Source organism: Muntiacus reevesi, chromosome 5 (genome assembly GCF_963930625.1).
Source record: "Muntiacus reevesi chromosome 5, mMunRee1.1, whole genome shotgun sequence".
Taxonomy (NCBI): Eukaryota; Metazoa; Chordata; class Mammalia; order Artiodactyla; family Cervidae; genus Muntiacus; species Muntiacus reevesi.
The window spans coordinates 121,314,216-121,336,043 of NC_089253.1; the positions used below are offsets into that span (position 1 = coordinate 121,314,216).

At 41.7% G+C, this 21,828-nt stretch overlaps 1 protein-coding gene across 4 annotated transcripts in view; it reads right to left on the bottom strand.

Annotated features, from left to right (window-relative positions):
• Positions 1-21,828, bottom strand: part of DENND1B (DENN domain containing 1B) — a 269,544-nt gene that overhangs the window by 180,755 nt on the left and 66,961 nt on the right. For all 4 annotated transcript variants that reach the window (XM_065936314.1, XM_065936315.1, XM_065936313.1 and 1 more), the window contains exon 3: positions 3,149-3,192. In XM_065936314.1, coding sequence (XP_065792386.1) covers positions 3,149-3,192 — 44 coding nt within the window. The remainder of the gene's footprint in view (positions 1-3,148; positions 3,193-21,828) is intronic.

The window sequence follows — 21,828 nt, forward strand, 5'->3', positions numbered from 1 at the left end:
GTAGGGCTTGGGTCAGCATTCCAAGCAGAAATAATAATATACCTTACTTGTTAATAGCACATGCTTCTGAGTTAGACAAACCTGCCCTCAAGTCTTAGCTCTGCCTCTTGTAAGCAGTGTGTGATCAGGCCAGTTTCTTACTTAAGTCTCAGTTTCAGGTCTGATACTATCTCCTAACAGTACTGGAAGGATATGAAGATAAAATCAATTACGCACATAAGCTCCTAGCACAGTGCCTAGTACACGGTAAGAGCTAAACAAAGAGTTTTTTTAAAAAGCATTTTTCTTACTGAAGCATCTCAGATCCAGTGAAAAAGCTGTCTGGGAAGAAGGAGATAACTCACATATGAAACCAGGAAAAGATAAAAACGGTGAGAAACACAGGGCGCTGTGTGCTGTGCTAAGTCGCTTCTGTCCTGTCTGACTCTTGTTAACCTACGGACTGCAGCCCAGCAGGCTCCTCCGTCCATGGGGCTCTCCAGGCAACAATCCTGGAGGCGGCTGCCTTGCCCTTCTCCAGGGCATCTTCCTGACCCGGGGATCGAAACCACGTCTCTCACGTCTCCTGCACTGGTGGGCAGGTTCCTTACCACTAGCACCACCGATCATCTGCAGTATTCAGAATATTCACCAAAAAGCATACAACAAAACCATTCTTCACAGCCCGTGGCTGGATTCCCACATGAAGTGTGGTTTCTTTAGCTATCAAGTGAAGTAGTTAGACAAAATACTATCTAAAGCTTCTTTCAAAAAGTCTGCAAGAACTGCTATGTCCTGAAATCCTGGGGGTTATGAATGCTCATCAACTTTACGTGGTCAAATGCGTCTGTGTTTCACCAAGTATGTGAGGGCTGAGGGATTATTAATGTTCCCCTGACCTCACCAATGTGGGAGACAAAGCAACAGCTAAGACATTCCTATCACCAGTTCATCAGTCACAAAGAGGAACAGCAACAGTCTGTCTCACTGCAGAATTTACTGTAGCTGAACTCGGCAAGCACACCATCACTTATATGAACCCAAAGTGAGGAGCCTTCAGATGCCCTAGGAATTCTCAGGGGCAGTTTAAGAGTTAGAAATTACAAGGAAATAAGAATCTGGAAAGGAGGTAAGACCAGAGAGAGCTAGAAAGAGCAAGAGAGAAACAATTTTACAACAGGAAGATGAGTCAGCAAGGCTCTAACCTAACTTCTCATTGCGGTGGTTTAGTCACTGTCGTGTCTGATTCTTGTGACCCCACGGTCAACAGCCCACCAGGTTCCTCTGTCCATGGGATTCTCCAGGCAAGAACACTGGAGTCAGTTGCCATTTCCTTCTCCAGGGATCTTCCCCACCCAGGAATCGAACCCAGGTTTCCTGCATAGCTAAGACAAACCTAGACAGCATATTAAAAAGCAGACCTTTGCCAATGAAGGTCCATCTAGTCAAAGCTTTGGTCTTTCCAGTGGTCATGTATGGATGTGAGAGCTGGACTATGAAGAAAGCTGAGAGCCGAAGAATTGATGCTTCTGAACTGTGGTGCTGGAGAAGACTCCTGAGAGTCCCTTGGACTGCAAGGAGATCCAACCAGTCCATCCTAAGGGAAATCAGTTCTGATTATTCACTGGAAGTACTGATGCTGAAGGTGAAACTCCAATAGTTTGGCCACCTGATGCAAAGAACTGACTCATTTGAAAGGACACTGGTGCTGGGAAAGATTGAAGGCAGGAGGAGAAGGGGACGACAGAGGATGAGATGGTTGAGTGGCATCACCAACTCGATGGACATGAGTTTGAGCAAGCTGCAGGAGCTGGTGATGGGCAGGAAAGCCTGGCATGCTGCAGTCTGTGGGGTCACAAAAAGTCAGACACAACTGAGCGACTAAACTGAACTGAACTCCTGCATTAAAGGCAGATCCAAGGGAAGTAACTTCCCATCACTGAGGAACAAACCCAATGAAGCCTCATGTGTACAAATTCTGTCTTCACTGTACGGACTCACATACCTAAAATACTTATAAGCCTATTCTTTCTCCAAAAGCCTAAAGACAAATTAAAAGCACATACTCTCTTATTATGTGAAACAACAGTCAATCTAACTAATATTTAATATGCTCATTTAACTCACTTTTTCAGCAAAATTTCCTAATCTTAGATACTGATTTTCACGTTATAAATTATTCTTCCACATCAAAATCACATGTCTGCATATTTCCGAATGAACTGCTTTAAAATGAAAGCTTTTATTAGCTTTCGTTTTTGTAAATTATGAGATTCCTATCTGTGAACTTAACTTATGCTTAAGCCTGTAGTGTTATAATTTTATAATTTTAACAGTGACAAAATTGTTTCACCCCATTTCTTTGCAGACAAAAAAAAAAAAAAAGGAACCTGCTCATCAGATTTCCAGAAAGAGTAGTTTTTTGTGTAAAAATGTGAATGTGTATGGTTACCCATATAATTCACTTCAAAATGATAAATCCATAATATAAACTATAAGGATTTCTTAGTTTACACACATCATGTCGAAATAATTCACAGTTTTGGTCACGATAAATAAGGAACTAGAGAAGATTACACTTAAAATACAAATACAGTAAATTCATTTTGAAGTCTCCTGGTTTTTTTAAGAAAATAAAGCTACAAATAAGAATTATTTTAAAATAAGGAAATACCAGTTCAACTTATATATATTAATGATCCCAATATTACTGTAACAAGGACAGAAATGATCTCATAGTTACAGCAGTTACTACTTCTTACTGTCGTACTTACAGAGCTAAGAAAGAGCTAAGTAGCACCCTTTCATTTTACTGACAGAAGGGTATTCCTCCAAGAACCGTACCATCAAATCTCTCTGATGGGGAAATACTTAAGTGTTTCCAAACATATTTTCCACAGATACATTAAAAGAGTGTAAAAACACGTGGAAACTGTGAACATTCACTTCCTATTAGCTTCAAGACGGGCCTCTTCATCACCCATCTCACTGGCAACTTCCAAACAATTTCCAGATACTTTGCATACATGGCTTTTTATTCTCAGAGCTGACCAAGAGAAAATACTTATAGTAATTCATATGCAGCAGTAGCTTCAGTACCAGTAGTAACAGCAGTAATAATAATCAATACTCAATTTTAAATGCTTTTAAAAAATTATGTGGTTCTAACCTGGTCTGCAAAGTCCTCTGGGAACTTCCACAGCACCTCCGGATCTGTAAATGATAGACAGAGGGCGTTACACGGAGAAAACACAGTCAAGGCAACAGTCTAGTTCAAACAGTCTTAAGACTGTCAAAGCTACTTTTTAAAAATAAGTTAAAATTTTTTCTTTAAATATTTACAATCAATGAGGTTCAAAATTAAAAATTTTGATAGTTTAAGGATTTTAATGACTTTTAGAACAGGAATAATAAAATGAATAATTTGGTCAAATTATTACAAATCAAAAGCAACTCATTTTTTATTTATACACCTTGGATATTAAGATTCTAAAATAAAAATTTTCAGATTTAACTCCACTTAATATACTGGTTTTAATTTGAAAAACATATAAATGTGGCAAATATATAATTAAATATGTCACAGCCCACAGAAACTAGACCAAAATACATCACCTTAAATTGCCACTTAAAATGTTAAATAGGCATTTTCCCAAAGGGGACTTGCTAACAGACGCATGAAAAGGTGCTCAACATCGTGAATCAGAGAAACGCAAACTAAAACTACAATGAGATATCACCTCGCACCTGTCGGAATGGCCATCATCAAAAAGAAAGGAACAAATGCTGGCGAGGATGTGGGGAAACGGGGACTGCCCTGCACTACTCACAGGAATGTAAATTGGCACAGCCACTACGGAGAACAGCACAGAGATCGCTCAGAAAGCTAAAGGCGGAGCTGCCAGTCACCTAGCAACTCCACTCCTGGGTCCACACCCCAAGAGCCAAAACACGCATGTGAAGACACATGAGCCCCCGTGCTCACAGAAGCACTATTTCCAACTGCCGGGACACAGAGGCGACCTAACTTCCACCACCAGGTGACTGGGGGAGTGAGAGGCGGTGTGTGTGTACACACCCGCGTTAACACACGCACACACAATGTAATGCCACTCAGCAGGAAACAGAATGAAATCACGCCATCTGCAGCAACATGGATGGCCTTGGAGGGTATTATGCCAAGTAAAATAAGTCAGACAGAGAAAGACAAATTCTGTATATCACTGTTATGTGGACTCTAAAAAATGAAACTAATGAATGCAACAAAAAAGAAACAGACTCACAGATGCCCAGAACAAAGGAGTGGTTACCAGTGGGAGAGGCAAAGGGGAGGGCAACATAGACATGTGGCATTAAGAGACACGAACTATTATATCCAAAATAAATAAGCTGCAAGGATACACCATACAACACGGGGAATATTGCCAGGTGTTCTGTACTAACTACAAACGGAATGCAACCTTTAAAAATTGTGACTCACTATGCTGAGCGCCAATAACTTAAATTTACTGTTTATCAACTATATTGTGTGTGTGTGTTAATTGCTCAGTTGCGTCCAACTCTTTGTGACACCACAGACTACAGCCCTCCAGGCTCCTTCTCCGGTATATCAACTATAACTCAATTTTTAAAAAATGAAAAATAAAGTAAAATAAATAAAATAAAATCTCAATAAAAATGTATAAACACTGTAATAATGTTTGTTTTATGCCAAGTTTCACTTTTGAAATCTTGTATTTGCTACTCTATAAGTCAGTTTTTAAAATAATAGATAAGTTGGTAGGTATAAGTCATCAAGCTTATTTAAAATACAATTGACATTTTGAGACATTTTAGAGAGATTTTCCTATTACATTCAGTTATTCATATATAAAAATAAATGTTTTACAAATATTCCCACTGGTTTTTCATTTTCATTATTTCTTCACAATATTTCTCTTCTACTTCGTATAATAAAAAGAAGTCACTTTAATTATCATTAATAAATATTTTGGTTACATATTTTTTAATTCTGTCAAAAACATACTTCTGACTACTGCAAATGTACTTAAAAGTACAATGGATTAATACTACTTCTGAAAAACCCTTTGAAAGCCCAATGTAAGTAGCAATCACCAATACACAGGATTTGAATTCCGCTCCAGGTAAAAGGCTTACTGGATCAAAGATATCACTTGATGTACCCAGTCACTGAAAAGTTACGGTTCAATCCCATTATTTTCACTATACTATATTGCTTTTCAAAAAATACAGTCCAATGATGCATAATTTTGAGTTTTTAATTCCAAAACTCAAAAGACACTGGGCAACATTTTCAGCATGAGCTGGCTTCCCTTGCTGTATTATTTATTAAGATCAAAAGAATTTTTTCAAATATTTGAACTTTAAAAAAGCCTGCTTTCTACAATTAACCTTTTTATTTATTAAGGAATAAAAAATTACTACATAAGTTAACATAAAAATCACTTAAAAACCTTACACAAGAATGATTCATTACAAATTTATGGAGCTAATATTAAATGATTACGCCTTCATGTAAAACAAAATGTATACTTTTTAAAATGATTACAACACATTAGTGTTAGTTGCTCAGATTATGACATGTTAGTGTCAGTTGCTCAGTTGTGTCTGACATTTTGCAACCCCATGGACTGTAGCTCGCCAGGCTCCTCAGTCCATGAAATTCTCCAAGCAAGAACACTGGAGTCAGTTGCCATTTCTTTCTCCAGGGGATTTTGCTGACAGAGGGATCAAAGTTGCATCTCTTAGATTTCCTGCTTTGGCAGGCAGGTTCTTTACCACAAGCACCACCTGGGAAGTCCATGACATGTAGAGATCATCTAAAAATACTTAGATGTTAATGCCCTGTGGAAATTATTCTGGAAAACATTTACATGTGCAAGCGTATGTACATGTGTGTGTGTTTATGTGGTTGTTTTATCAAAACTATTAGGATATGAATCTCATAAAAAAGTGTATGAGGGATTCTTCATGAAATATTAAACAAAAGTTATTATCTTGATAAATTAACACAATAACTGATGCCCCTATTAAAAAGTCATCATGCAGAAATGCAGAACAGCCCCTTCTTATAAAGAACAGAGTTAGAGAGTTTCAATGTGAGTATTTTCAATAGCCCTTCTATTTCTAGTTACCATTTGATGAAGGTGAAAGAGAAGAGTGAAAAAACTGGCTTAAAACTCAACATTCAAAAAACTAAGATCATACCATCCAGTCCCATCATTTCATGGCAAATAAAAGGGGAAATGAAGCACAAGCTGGAATCAAGATTGCCGGGAGAAATATCAGTAACCTCAGATATGCAGATGACACCACCCTTATGGCAGAAAGTGAGGAAGAACTAAAGAGCCTCTTGAGGAGAGTGAAAAAGTTGGCTTAAACCTTGACATTCACAAAACGAAGATCATGGCATCTGGTCCCATCACTTCATGGCAAATAGATGGGTAAACAATGGAAACAGTGAAAGACTTTATTTTCCTGGGTTCCAAAATCACTGCAGATGGTGACTGCTGCCATGAAATTAAAAGACACTTGCTTCTTGGAAGAAAAGCTATGACCAACCTAGAGAGCATGTTAAAAAGCAGAGACATTACCTTGCCGACAAAGGTCCATCTAGTCAAAGCTACGATTTTTCTAGTAGTCATGTATGGGTGTGAGAGTTGGACTATGAAGAAAGCTGAGCACCGAAGAATTGTTGCTTTTGAACTGTGGTGTTGAAGAAGACTCTTGAGAGCCCCTTGGACTGCAAGGAGATCCAACCACTCCATCCTAAAGGAAATCAGTCCTGACTATTCATTGGAAGCACTGATGCTGAAGCTAAAGCTCCAATACTTTGGCCACCTGATGTGAAGAACTGACTCACTGGAAAAGACCCTGATGCTGGGAGAGATTGAAGGTGGGAGGAGAAGGGGACCACAGAAGATGAGATGCTTGGATGGCATCAATGACTCGATGGACATGAGTTTGAGCAAGCTCCGGGAGTTGGTGATGGCATGCTGCAGTCCACGGGGTTGCAAAGAGTAGGACACGGCTTAGTGACTACACAACCACCACCACGATTTGACAGATTGCTTGCAATCTTAAGATTTAAGATTAAATCTTCAAACCAGGACATTCATCTTGTTGATCAGCCCTGACTGTGCACCCTGTTATCTGTGGCTTTTGCCTAATTATGTTTTAGTCTGTCTCTTTTCTTCATCCCTTACTCACTATGTTGCTTAATTCTGTCCTGTCTGTTCTTTCACAGAAGACAAACAAGCGAATACATGAGAAGAGCATCCATCGGTTTAGTCACGTAGTGGGAAATAACCTATTTCTTTTCTCTTCAGTCCGTGAGCATTACACTTCAGCACCCAAAAAGGTACTCTAGCCGCATGCCTGGGTCTCTGGAATGGGTTCACTTAGTTTCTGCCTGTGTGGTTGGTTACGCTGCACCTGACGCATCTTGGCAGCAACATCTCACAAGTGCTGCAGAGAAAAAGACAAAGGAGCTCCGCAGGCAGTAATAACCCAAGTTTCAAGTGGATGTGCAGAGACTGAAATTTTCTGTTCCCTGAGGATTACTTTCCAGATACGAGATCTGATCTGGAAAAGTTAGGTCCCTCTTATGCTGATTTTATGGGTGAGTGGATGGGAATGGCTGGCAGGTCCAGCGCTGCCCGTGACGCCTGGGACACTCTGCTGTCTGTCTTCTTTCCAGGGTCTGCCCGCCACTCAGAGGAGACTCTGCAACTTAATTTAAAAAGAAACTGTTCCACCAACGATCCGGAAGCCAAGTAAACAGCAAAGGAAGAACACATAACTTTGGTTTTTACACAAACATAATTCATCTCTTATTTTAATAAAAGAATGCTACAGTGTAGTAAGAAAAATATACAAATTTTTATTAAATCGGTAAATTTGGAAGAAGAGTGTTTACTATGTTATTTGTGCATCACCACTGCAAGTATTCCAAACTCCTGAAGACTGAGGCTTTTTCTAATGCAAAGTGAGAAAAATGCAGTAAAATTTTCCTTTACAACCAGACCTTTCACATTTTCTGGCCTGAAACTAAAAACCAAAATTAAAATAACTTAAAATATTGTGATTTGAATACACTATTTTTTTAATGCAGAAGGAATGTTGATTTGTACAAATGAGTAACATTTACTTAATTTTGTGGAATTCATAGATGAATATTTTAAAACTGTGCATTTATAAACCATGGTTCAGAGACCATATACTTTTGAATAGGCAAAATATATTAGTGTTTTGCTTGATCATACCTTCAGTATTTATTCATCTACATGGTAAAGTCAGAACATTATGAGGAAACTGAAGCCAAAACAATGAGAAATGTGTCTTAATTATAAGGTTAGTTGATATCAGAGACTAGATAGTCTTTAGTTGAGATCTAAGGAGTAGCTACTTTAAATAATTTCCATAATCAATACATTTCTCTGTCCCATTTAACTTAAGTTTGATTTACTTTATTCAAATATCTATGCAATGCTAAAGAAACAGGAGAAACCCCTGCCCTCCAAGGCCCTACAGCATACATTGTGAAGACATCACAGAGCTGTCCAGGGTTTTGGGCCAGCAACGTATCCTGCAGAAATGCTTGAACTTGAAAATCCACTGGTTTGATCATTTCAAAAAATGTTCCTAACAAAAGAATGGTGATGTCTCTTGAGTATAAGTGAGCAAGAATTGTTACAGAAAATTCCCCACCTATGGAGATACAACGGTGAGCTAAACAAAACTGGTCTCTACAACATGTTGAAAAGGAGGGCACCTGGGATTCCCTGATGGCCCAGCGCGGTAAAGAATCCGCCTGCAATGTACGAGATGCAGGAGGCACGGGTTCAATCCCTGGGTTGGGAAGATCTCCTGGAGGAGGAAACAGCAACCCACTCCAGTATTCTTGCCTGGAGAATTCCATAGACAGACAGGAGCCTGGCGGGCTACAGTCCATGGGGCCGCAAAGAGTCGGACATGACTGGTCAAGCATGGTCTTGCCTAAACCTACAGCACAATAAAATAAACCTACATTATTCCACGGGACAGGCAGCACGAGGAATGCTGCATGGGACAGGCAGCATGCTAATTTAGCAAGCCTCTAAACTACTCAGGAGGGAAATGCACATGCAAACTAACACTTGAGTTAGACAAGCAAAGGCTGACGTGGCCTATAAAGTGGGCAGAGAACATTCCAGAACAGAGAAACAACATGTACCGAGTCTTCAAGGTTAAAAGAAAGAAGAAAATATTTGGAACTGAAAGAAAAAAAGGAATAATCTGGAATGTAAAGTAGGAGAGAGACTGTCATGGGATGAAGCCGGAAGGACAGTGGCCAGACTAGGCTCAGCAGTAAAGAATCCGCACACAATGCAGGTGACTCAGATTCGACTCCCAGGTCGGGAAGAGCCTCTGAAGATGGAAATGGCAACCGCTCCAGTATTCTTGCCTAGAGAATCGCAGGGATAGAGGAGCCTGGCGTGCTACAGTAGCTGGGGTCACAAGAGTCAGACTCGACTGAGTGACTAAACCACTCAAGTATGAGAGGAAGCGACTAAACCAAGGGAGGAGGAAAAGCACAGTGTTTGGAGAATACTGTTAGCGTGTGTTTATGAAAGTCAAGGGAAGAGAGTATACCCAAAAAGTGCTCAAATAAACAATGGCAGAAAACTGAGCAAGATGATGGCTACAAAGTGGCAAACCTTGCATAAAGCATAAGCCACACAGTAAAATGAGCTCCGACGGCAGGACGGGAAGGAGAGGGCAGGCCAAGAAAAAGACGAATACGAGGGAAGGGAGGTGCTGCAGCTTAACGAAGGGACTGTACGGGGGAGAAGAAAGTGAAGACAGAAGGACGGAGGTGAAGCCAGACAGGTTGGTCGGATGTGGTTTCCTTTACCCTGGCGCAGACCCAAACATGCTTAAGTGAGCATGGGGATCATCGGGAGACCAGCAGAGGCTCAGAAAAGACAAAAGGTCTCTGAAGAGTCAGCAAGAGGGAATCCTGACCAAGATGGGCCCGGACAGAAGCTGAGAACGTTTCCCACTGTAAGGGACAGGAGAAGAGCAGAGGAGATCTGAGTCCAAGGAGACTTTAGAATCTGGCATACAAAGTTATGAATTTTTGCATGAAAAATTGCTGATTGTTTTGTGTGGGTAGCAGGAACGAGGCTCTCCGCAAAGAGGGGAAGCTGTTGGAGCCTTGAGGAGAGGTGCGAAGTAACTGCCTCGGGCACAGCTGGGTACACGGCTTGCTGGGCGTCCAGCCTAGTGTGTCAGGGCAACAACGTGGTGCTTCCCCGTCACCACCCAAGGGCCGAGGCGCAAGAGACAAACTGGCAGATGTGATGCAGAGAGACCCCGAACAGAAGAGTGGTTAAGAAGAGGACTGCTGATCAAAAGCTAATGAAAAAAGGGAAGTGGTTTTATTTTTCTCTGTAAAATTCATGAGCACTAAATGTTATATAGAGTCATGGTAAATGCATTTTAAAAGTGCATTCACAGTAGAAAATCTACTGCATACATCTGAAGAATATAGGAGTGACAGATAAAGTAAATGGGATGATTAATCACAAAATCAGGAGGCTTAAGTCCTGGCCTCATACCTATAAATAGCAACGCTTTCTGTCTGTGATCAGAGGCAGGCGGTATTGAAAAATAACAGAATCAATTTCCCTCTCCTGCCTTCTGCTCCTCCCCCGTCTCTCTGGGATTATCTGAAAGAACAGCCTTACCTGTTTATCTGATTGTACCATATACTAAGTTGGCCAAAAAAGTTCACTCAGATATTTCCATAACATCTTTTGGAAACCCCAAATGAATCTTTTGGCCAATCTAGTATCCTTTTTTCACAAACACTACTATGTGTGGGAGGGAAGCGGGGAGGGACAGAAAAGCGTGGAATTAGATAACTATGATTAAAACGACAATTCTCCCAGCTTTGCTGAAATATAACTGACCTACAAAACTGTCAGCGTAAGGCGTACCATGAGATGATTAGAGAAGCATGTATACTGTGAAATCTAACCACAGTCAGCGTTAGCTAATGGATCCTTTACCTCACACAGCTACGCACGTGCTGTTTTTGTTGTCGTCGTCATGGCGGGAACGTCAAAGCCCTAGTCTCTTAGCAACTTGCACAGACCCAGGCTAGTGTTTGTGAGCGACTGTCACCACGCTGCTCATCAGCCCCCTGGAGCTTACTCATCTCGTAACCAGAGCTCTGCCCTTGGGCCGCCATCTCCCGCCACCGCCCGGCCCCTGGCAACCACCGGGGCTCTCTGCAGCAGCTTCTCTTGTTGCACAGCTCGGGCTGCAGGCCGCAAGGGCTCAGGAGCTGTGCCTCCCTCGGGCCCCTCAGTCCAGAGTTTCCAGACTTCACATGTGAGTGAGCTCATAACACTACTCTTTCTCACTAACTTAATTCACCGAGTAGCATGTCCTCAAAGTTCACCTCTGCTGCTGCAAATGGCTAGGCGGCCTTCCATCCTTCCAGGGCAGAATGCTCCTCCACTGGACACGTATCACACCACATTCCCTTTAACCGAGGATGGACACTTAGGCTGTTTTTGTATCTTTTCTTTCTGATTTTACTTCCTTATGTTTGGCCGCGCTGGGTCCTCGCCGCAGCACCCGGGCTTTCTCCAGTTGGGGCGAGCAGGGGCTCCTCTCTGCCTGCAGGGACCAGGCTCCTCGCTGCAGTGGCCTCTCCTGTTGCCGAGCTCGGGCTCAAGCGCCCAAGGCTCGCAGCTCTGGCACGTGGGCTAAGCTGCCCGGCTGCCTGCAGGATCTTCCGGGCTGTGTGCCCTGGGCTGGCAGGCGGATTCCTCACCACTGGGCCACCGGGGGAGGTCTCTGTTTCCATACCTTGAGTATTGAGAATAATACAGCGATGAGCATGAGGGTGCAGGTATCTCTGCAAGACAGTGATTTCATCTTCACTGGATAAACACCCAGAAGTGGGACTGCTGGACCACATGGCAGTTCTATTTTTAATTTTTGAGGAACCTCCGGGCTGTTTTCTGCAGTGGCTACCTCTATACGTTCCGACCAGCAGTGAGTCAGGGCTTCCTTTCCTCTACATCCTGGCCAGCGTTCGTCCTCTCTTGTCTTTGTAACAGCCGTTTTAACAGGTCTGAGATAATATCTCATTAAGGTTTTGATTTGCATTTCCATAATTATGATGTTGAGAACCTTTTCACGTACTTGTTGGCTATTGTTATCTTTTCTTTGGAAAAATGTCTGTTCAAGTCCTCTGCCCATTTTTTAACTCGATTATTTGGTTTGTTGCTATTGGATGAGTTGCTAATATTTGGGGTATTAAGTCCTTAGGTATGTGGTTTGCAAACATTTTATCCCATTCCATTGGCCGCCTTTTCAATTTCTTGCTTGTCTGCTGTGCACAGCCTTTTTGTTCGATATCGTCCTACTTGCTTTTTGCTTTGGTTGCTGGTGCTTCTGTTGTCATATCCAAAAAAAATTATTGCCAAGACTGATGTTGATAAACTTATCATTTATATTTTCTTCTAGGATTTTTATAATTTCACATTTTATGTTTAAGGCTTTAAGCCATTTCAAGGTAACTTTTGTGACTGCTGAAAGATAAAAGTCCAGTTTCATCTGCACCTACATTCATCAGCAATACTGGCTTGTAGGTTTCTTTTATTTAGTATTCTCATCTGGCTTTAGTAGCAAGGTAATATTGATCTTATAAAAATTAGTTTGGGAGTGTTCCCTGCTCTCCAATTTTTTGGGGAGACTGTAATAAAAACTGGCACGAGTTTCTCCTTCAAATGTTCAGCAGAATTCACCCAAGAAGTATTCTGATCTTTGGTTTTCTTTGTTGGAAGGTTTTTGATTACTAATTCAACCTCCTTACCTATTATTGGTCTGCTCAGATTTTCTATTTCTTCATGATTTTACCTTTCCAAAAGATAAGATTATTATGTTTTATCTTTTCTACTGTTTTCCTGTTGTCTATTTCATATATTTCTGCTCTAACCTTTGTCATCTCCTTCTGCTAACTTTAGGCTTTTGTTGTTCAGTTGCCCAGTCGTGTTTGACTCTTTACGGCCCCATGGACTGCAGCATGCCAAGATTCCCTGTCCCTCACCATATGCCCAAGTTCATGTTCACTGCACTGGTGATGCTGTCCAGCCATCTCATCCCCTGATACCCTCTTCTCCTTCTGCCCTCAGTCCCTCCCAGAATCAGGGACTCTTCCAATGAGTTATCTGTTCGCATCCAATGACCAAAGTACTGGAGCTTCAGCTTCAGCATCAGTCCTTCCAGAGAATATTCAGGGTTGATCTCCCTAAGGTTGACTGGTTTGATCTCCTTGCTGTCCAAGGGACTTTCAGGAATCATTTCCAGCACCACAGTTCTAAGGTATCAATTCTTTTGCGTTCTGCCTTCTTTACGGTCCAGCTCTCACAACTGTACATGACTACTGGGAAGCCAATAGCCTTGATCATACAGACCTTTGTCAGCGGAGTACTGTCTCTGCTTTTCAACATACTGTCTAGGTTTGTCATCACTTTCCTGACAAGAAGCAATCATCTTCTGATTTCATGGCTGCACTCACTGTCTGTGGTGATTTTGAAGCGCAAGTGATTTGGGGCTTTCTTTGTTCTTTTTCTAGTTCCTTGAAGTATAAAGTCAGGTTGTTCAAGGCCTTTTTTTCTTAAGGTAGGCATGTATTGCCATAAACTGTCCTCTTGGCATCACTTTTGCTGCATCCCAACAGTTTTCTTATTTCCATTTTCATTTGTTTCAATATTTTCTAATTTCCCTTTTGATTTAATCTCTGACCCAATGGTTGTTCAGAAGTGTGTTAATTTCTGCATATTTGTGAATTTTCCACTTTTCCTGTTGTTACTGATTCACAGTTTCAAACCACTGTGGTTGGTAAAGGTACCATCAATCTTTAAAATGTGCTGAGACTTATACTATGATCTAACATATGGTCTATTCTGGAGAATGTTCCAGGTATACTTGAGAAAAATGTATATTCTGCTGCTGTTAAAATGTTATATGTCTGTTAGGTCCATTTGACTTAATAGAAGTATCTTGTAGGCAGCATATAGTTGGGTCTTATTTTCTTATCTACTCAGTCACTGTATGCCTTATACTTTAAATGCAAACAGACTAAATTCACCAATAGATTAAATTAGCCAATGAAAAGGCACATAGTCACTAAACAGATAAGAAAACAAGACCCAACTAAATGCTGCCTACATGATACTCACTTCAACTCAACAAACATACATGGGCTCAAACTGAACCAATGGAAAAAGATATTCCATGCCAACAAATGAAAACCAAGAGAGAGCAGAGGGGGGTGTGTGTGTGCATGTGTGTGTGTACACACACACGCATATATATTGGTCAACTCAGACTAAGTCAAAAACTGTAACAGGACAAGATCATCATGCAAAATAACAAGAAGGCCAATTCATCAAGAGACTGAAAGTCCTAAGTGCACATGCATGCTACAGCACAAGACCTAAATAACCAAGCGCACACTGGCTCGCCGTCTGCTCTGTCGTTTCTCTCGCGCTGCCGGCCTTTGCGGGCTCATCGCTTTCCGCAGCGGTACACTACGATGCCCTTTCTTTTTCTTGTGTATATCTACTACAGGTCTTTGTTTTGTGGTTACCCTGAGGTTTACCTGGAAAATCCTAGAGATACAGCAGTTATTTTGAACTCATCACAACTTAACTTTGATCAGATATAAAAACTCTACCCTGTCTATTCCTCCCACACACTTTTGATGTTTTTGATGTCACACTTTACATTTTTATACTGTGTATCTAAATATTATTGTTGCCATAGCTATTTGTGATTCTTTTGTTCTTCACCTTTTATACTAGAGTTAAGCACTTAACATGACACCATATTACAGTATCAGAGCATTCTGAATTTGACTATATTTATTTGCCTTTGCCAGTGTGTTGTTTCTTTCCATATGTTTTCATGGTTAGCATCCTTTCATTTTAGGCTGACAAAGTCCTTTCAACATTTCTTGTAAGGCAGACATAGCACTGATGAACCACCTCAGCTTTTTATTTGTTTGGAAAAGTCTTTATCTCACTTATTTCTGAAGGACAACTTTTCTGGGTTTAGTATAGCTGACCTTTGAACAATACAGGTTTGCAGGGTGCAGATCCACTTATACATGGATTTTTCAATAAACACATACTAGAGTAACACAGTCTGTAGAACTGCAGATATGGAGCGCCAACTGCAGAGTTATATGCAAACTTACTACCGTGGTGGGAGGTCAGTCCCTCTAACTTGTTCAAGGCCTGTTGTTCTAGGGTAGTTGTTCAAGGGTCGACTGCATTCTTGGCTGGTGGCCTGTTTCAGCACTTTGAATATATCATTCCATCCTCTCCTAGCCTACAAGGTCTCTGCTGAAAACTTTAATAGTACTGTCATGAGAAGAATATTATTTTCTTGCTCTTTTTAAAACTCTTTGATTTTAGACCATTTTATTGTAACTGTCTTAGAGAAGACCACCTCGGATTGAAATGTTTGGGTGACCTATTAACCTCAAGAACAGGATGCCCAACTCTCTCCCCAGGTTAGAACAGTTCTTAGCCATTCTCTCTCTAAATATGTTTCCTATTCCCCCTTCCCTCTCTCCTGCTTGGACTCCAGTGGCACAGGACGAGTTGCCTTAATGATTTCTCATAAGACCCACAGGCTTCCATCATTCTTTTTCAATTTCCTTTTTGCTCCTCTAAGTGGTTAATTTCAAATGATCTGTCTTCACGCTCACAGACTGCTCTGCTTGGTCTAACCTACTCTCAAAGCTCTCTATTAAACTCTTCAGTTCAGTCACTGTGTTCTTCAGCTCCACAATTTTAGTTTTTCTTTTCTATCGCGGTTGTACTTCATTTTGTTCTTGTGCTGTTTTCCTGATATAGCTGATTTGTTTTCCTGTGTTCCCGTATAGCTCCCTAAGTGTTGTCAGGACAATCATTTTGAATTCTTGGCCAGGTGATCCCCTGGAACTCTATTTCCCAGCGGTCAGCTGCTGGAGGCCCACTGCACCCCTCTCGTGGAGTCACGTCCCCGAGTCTTCCTGATCCCTGTAGCCGAGCGCTGGAGTCTGGACACTGGGACAGCAGCCATTCCTTCCAGACCTTACAGACCAACTTCCGTGAGGGAGACTTTCACCGCGGGTGGAGGTGTGCTGCAGGGCTGTGAGTCCGTGCCCAGAGGTGCAGGAGATGGGGTGGCTCCTCGGCTCAGGCCACTGGGGTCAATGGCACCTACGATCACGTGGTCCTTGGGAGGCACTGCAGGGGATCCACTCAGGCTGCCACGGGCTGTGAGGGTCCTCAACCCTGCCTCCAGGTCCAGCGGCTGGAAGCCAGATGAGCAGCAGCAGTGCCCGGGGCCGTGGGATGCTCTCGGCTACTGGCCTATGTCATGAGCCGAGGGTGATGAAGGCTCGTAATCAGGGTCCCACCTCCCACACAGGTGCAGGGCTGGAGGGGCCAGTGGCAGTCGGCCCAGGGGGTCAGGGGACCCCCCGAGCCAGGCCCACAGCAACCCGAGGGGGCCCTGTTGGTGTGCCCCCTCACGACTGCAGTCTTCCCTCGGGGGCGTGCAGAGCAGTGGGGGCGGCGACAGGCATCAGATTAGGACGTGCGCGTGCACAGCCGGAGGAGCCAGCCCTGGGCACTCACAGAGCAGCGGGGGCTCAGCCATGGGGTCATGCTGGCGGCCTGCCCTTGCATAGCTGCAGAGCCCTGGGCTGGCTGCCCCTGCGGGCCCCAGGCTCCAGCAGGGGAAGCTGGGAGGAGAGGAGCTGGCAAGACGGGAGGGACTCAGGTGGCTGGTGTCAGCAAACACAAATATCTGCGGGGTGGAAGCCAGTGAAGTCTGCAGGGGTTCTGGCCCAGCTGGGGTCACCTGCAGAGCAGGTCATGGGGAACTGCAGCTGCTCCTGCCACATGGCAACTACAGGTGGGCAGCCCTCCTTCCTTGTTCCTAGCTGTCTGTGTGAGTCTCTCTGTGAGTCAAGTCGCTCAGTCGTGTCTGACTCCTTGCGACCCAAGGACTGTAGCCCGCCAGGCTCCTCCATCCGTGGGATTTTACAGGCAAGAATACTGGAGTGGACTGCCATTTCCTTCTCACGGGGATCTTCCCAATCCAGGCATCGAATCCGGGTCTCCTGCACTGCAGGCGGACTCTTTACCACCTGAGCCACCAAGTAGCTAGCTGTCTCTGTAAGTCTAGGCTTCTGCCGGACTCTGGGTGGCTGAAATGGAAGCAGGACGTATGTATGGTGCTCCAAAAGACTGGGGAATCTGGTCACTCACCCCACTGCTCTTTCCCTCCAAGCGGAACTCCTCGCTACAGAGTTCCTTCTGGGTACCGAGCAAGGCTGGCCTGGGGGATGGGATGCTACAGGCAAAATGAAGCTGCTCTTCCTTCTCCCACTGTGGTTACTCTCAATTCTGTTTCAGTGTGTTGCTCAAGTTCTTAAGTGGCATCCAGAGCTCTCAGGGCTGTTTCTGTTTGTGAAGAGCTGTCTCATTATTGATATGTTGTTGGGGGAGGGGATGGAGGCTACGATCTGCTCCAACATCTTGCTGATGTCACACCCCTAAAATGATAGTTTTCACTACATCTGTCAAAATAGCGTGCAAAGTCATTAGTTACTACAATTTAAAACCCAAAAGAAAGTCTTTCAAAAGCAACTCACTCCCTCATTGAGGGCCACAGATGACCCTAGTGAAGCCAGAGGTGCAGAAACCACTAGCCTGCATCCCAGAAAAATAGAGATTTATGGCACTAATAGACATATATCACTCATGCCAACAAGATATTAATGAAAATCTCTAACAATCCACCCAAAAAATACAGTATCATAGACTGCATAACATTACGCAGTCCAATAGGAATACCAGCAACAGTAAAAGTACAATCAAATTCATTGCTGAAAAAACTGTTAACTTCACACAGCATCTTAAGAAAGCATACACAGTCAGGTATTTGTACAAATTAAAGTTAACATATAGATGTTCATTTAAAATTCCAGCATCTTCTTTAAAGCCCGGCTAAGTAGTTCCTAAACTTTAGTGTGCAACAGAAATGCCTAGAGGGCTTGTTACAACACAAACCCTTGTGTGCCAGTCACAAAACTTCTGAGTCAGGAGGTCGAGGGTGGGTCTGAGAGCTGCGTTTCTAACAAGTCCCCCGGAGATGCTGCTGCTGCTCATCTGAGGACCACGCTTTGAGAACCAAGAGCACAGACAGTGCATCCCTCACACCGAGGAGCGTTATCAACCACATGTTACAGAACTTCACATTTGTCGAGTGAAAATATTCTTTTAAATGAGGCAATCAATAATTCAGAATTATCTTTATTACATACACATTTTATCTGGCAACGGGTGTATTTTCAGAGGGCTAGGAAGAAACAACCCGGACAGTGAGAGCGGGAAGTAATTTTGACAAGAAAAATGTTACCAAGATGCTTTTAAAATATTTCAACGTGAACAATTACTATCGAATTGGTAGTTCTGGTTCTATACATGAATAGAAATAATTTTATTCCAAAATTAAGTGTTTTATGCTGTTGGGACTGTTTGATTTAAAGGAACACAGGTGAGTAATTATGGCTACATAAAGATATACTGTCCATCATTTTCTCTATCTTTATACAATCATCCATATCTAAATAAGGTATAAATCTTTTTTGAATGAAATAATACCATCTGTATCAACATGGACGGACCTAGGGCCATCCTGCCGGAGGAAATGGGAACCCACTCCAGTACTCCTGCTTGGAAAATCCCATGGGCAGAGCAGCCTGGCGGGCTACCATCCGTGGGGTTGCAGAGCCAGACACGACTTACTAACTAAACAAGAGGTTATCATACTAAGTGAAATAAGCTGGACAGAGACAAACACCATATGATATCGCTAACATGTGGAGTCTAAAACATGACACAAATGAACTGATCTATGAAACAGACTCACAGACACAGAGAACAGACTTACGGGTGCCAAGGAGGAGGGGGGATGGGGACGGAGGGACTGGGAGTTTGGGACTGGCAGATGTAAACTAGCACACGTAAGGCAGGTAAACAACAAGGCCCAACTGCATAGCACAGGGAACTACACTCGATATCCCGTGATAAACCACATGGAAAAGAATACATATATATGCATAACTGAATCACTCTGCCGCACAGCAGACAGAAATTAACACAACACTGTACGTCAACTAGACTTCAATTAATTTTTTTTTTTAAAGATAAAACTCTTGGGACTTCCCTGGTGGTCCAACAGGTAAGAATCCACCGGCCAGTGCAGGGGAGACGGGTTCAGTCCCTGGTCCGGGAGATTCCACATGCCGTGGGGCAACCGAGCCAATCCACCACAAACATGAACTGCTGAACCCGAGTCCTAGAGCCTGTGCTCCGCAACAAGAGAGGCCACCGCGATGAGAAGCCTTCACACGCCATCTAAAGGGTGGACCATGCTCGCAGCAGCTAGAGACAGCTGGCAAACAGGAATGAGCACAGCCAAAAGGAAATAAACAGACATACCCTTTAAAAAAAAAAAAAAAAAAGATACGTCTTTTTGTACCTTACCACCTAACAGGTCTATGAGAAACTATTATTTTTCTGTGCTTTCTTATAAATGCCAATATCTGTAAAGGTAAAAAATAATTTAAGGCCTCTGTTATTTTTCCTTTGGAAATTTTCAAAAAACATCATTATATATGGATAGAATCATAGTGTTCTGAATAAGAGAGAACATTATTCTTTTTTACCATGAATACTTAGGAGGTTGTATTGTCTCAAGTTTGGATCTAGTACCCACTGAAGTCAAAACCAGAATCCAGATATCCTTGTTTCAAATACACATCCTTTCTAAAATTCTCTGTGGCATATAAAAGCATCCTACAAAAAAGCCCCATATATTCTACTTCATTGATCTTTAAATTTTATTGTTCACTAAAAGGACAGTAGTTCAAGGAATATTCACAAGTTTAGAATTTTTCCTTATTATCTACAGGAAAATAAGTATTTTTAGCACACTAAATATTGAAACATTTTTGTAAAATAATGACCTAAACCCTACAAACTTTCTCTGAACAATATTTGGAAAAACGTATGTGAAGAAACCTAAAATAGACCATTAATTACCAACAGAGTCAAATCAGTATCTTCTCATCCTAGAACTGAAATAATTCACTTACTCACTTTGAGTTTGACTTACATATACAAAAACGTGAAGAAAATGAATTATTCCAAGACGTCTTATTTCACAACCCGTTACAAAAATAGCAAAGATCATACTTCTACTTATTGCTTTACATAATATCCATACTGAAAATTAAAAGCACACAATTCTGGAAATTTGTCAGTTTGCTGAACCTCTTAAAAATGTATATAAGAAACAGTGTAGAAACATCTAAACGTAATAATGATCCTGTTCTGATTATCTTCACCCTGAAGAATCATCTGGATAACTAAACAGCTACTACTATGAAATGATTTGCTTCTGAAACTCAAACCTTAGAAGCAATTTAATGAAGAATTCTAGCCTTTATGAATGTTTCTTCCCAGAATGATCTAAAATTAGCATCACAACTCAAAGCAAGGAAGCTCTTTCTACTTATAGGCAAATTCTAGCTAAAGTAATGAAAACAGAGCTTCAAAAAACGTTAAGAAAATAAAACCCATAGCAGCTTAGACATATCATTTTGCTACTCCTAGTCCTTTTAAACAAGACCTATTATAATAAAATGAAAACCCTCATCAATCACCTGATAAGAGTAATTCCAAACTTAACCAAACAGGGCTAATGGGTGAGAATTGAATTGAAAACACCTTGACAAAGAAAGCAATTTCTTTTCTTCGCACTCCTCTGAAGCTGTGGGTGATCATGGTAATCGAACCATCAACAGGGAGGGCCATCTGTCCTGAGGGCCCTTCAGGAGAGTTTTTAAAAATCAACAACAGGAAAGAAAAGGAAAAAAAAAGGACAGAAATGCTGTACCACAGATGTTCAATCCTGATTAATCTATGACAAGGAACTTACAGCTGAGAATCAATGTTTTGACGTTTTTCAGATACCAATCATTAACAGCCAACACAAAAGTTTTTTGTCAGAACACAGGGAGAAAGTTAATAGATTGCTTATAGAAGGATGATCTTTCGTATGAAATCTGAAATACCTTTCAGTCAGCCAAGATGTCCGTCACGTCCTAAAGCCACAGCTTTTATTATAATCCCCTTAAAGAGAGGAGCAGACAGGAGCGCAGGCTTTAGGTTAGCCCTCAGACCAGCATCTCGAGACGGCTGCCCTTCATAGATTCTTCTGACAAGTACGTGATTCAGCACAAAGACGTTTATATTCACATGTTTATGTTTTAACTCTTTGAACCAAAAACATGTTTTTAAGAAACAGTGTTAACATGGACACTCAGAAATGTAAAATTAATTGAACCTCATAAAGCAGTTTTATTTATAACATTAAAAATAATTTTAACAATACACCAAAAAATAATTTCCAGCACAAGAGCAAACTAAGTCAAAAGCTTTTCCAGAATTCTTGTATATAACACAGTTTGGGCCATTCGGGAATAAGCTCAAGTCAATGAATAAAACATAATAATGATTAAAATGACTCAAGAGTTCACTACACTGAAAATCTGTGTGAGGTTTTATTAAGCATAACTATAAAAAATTTAAAAATTAATTTTAAAATGAAAAATACAACTATAAAGCAAAATATTAAAGAACCAAATAAAACCATGCATCTCAGGTTTTTTTTCAAAATACTTTCAAGTTGGAATCA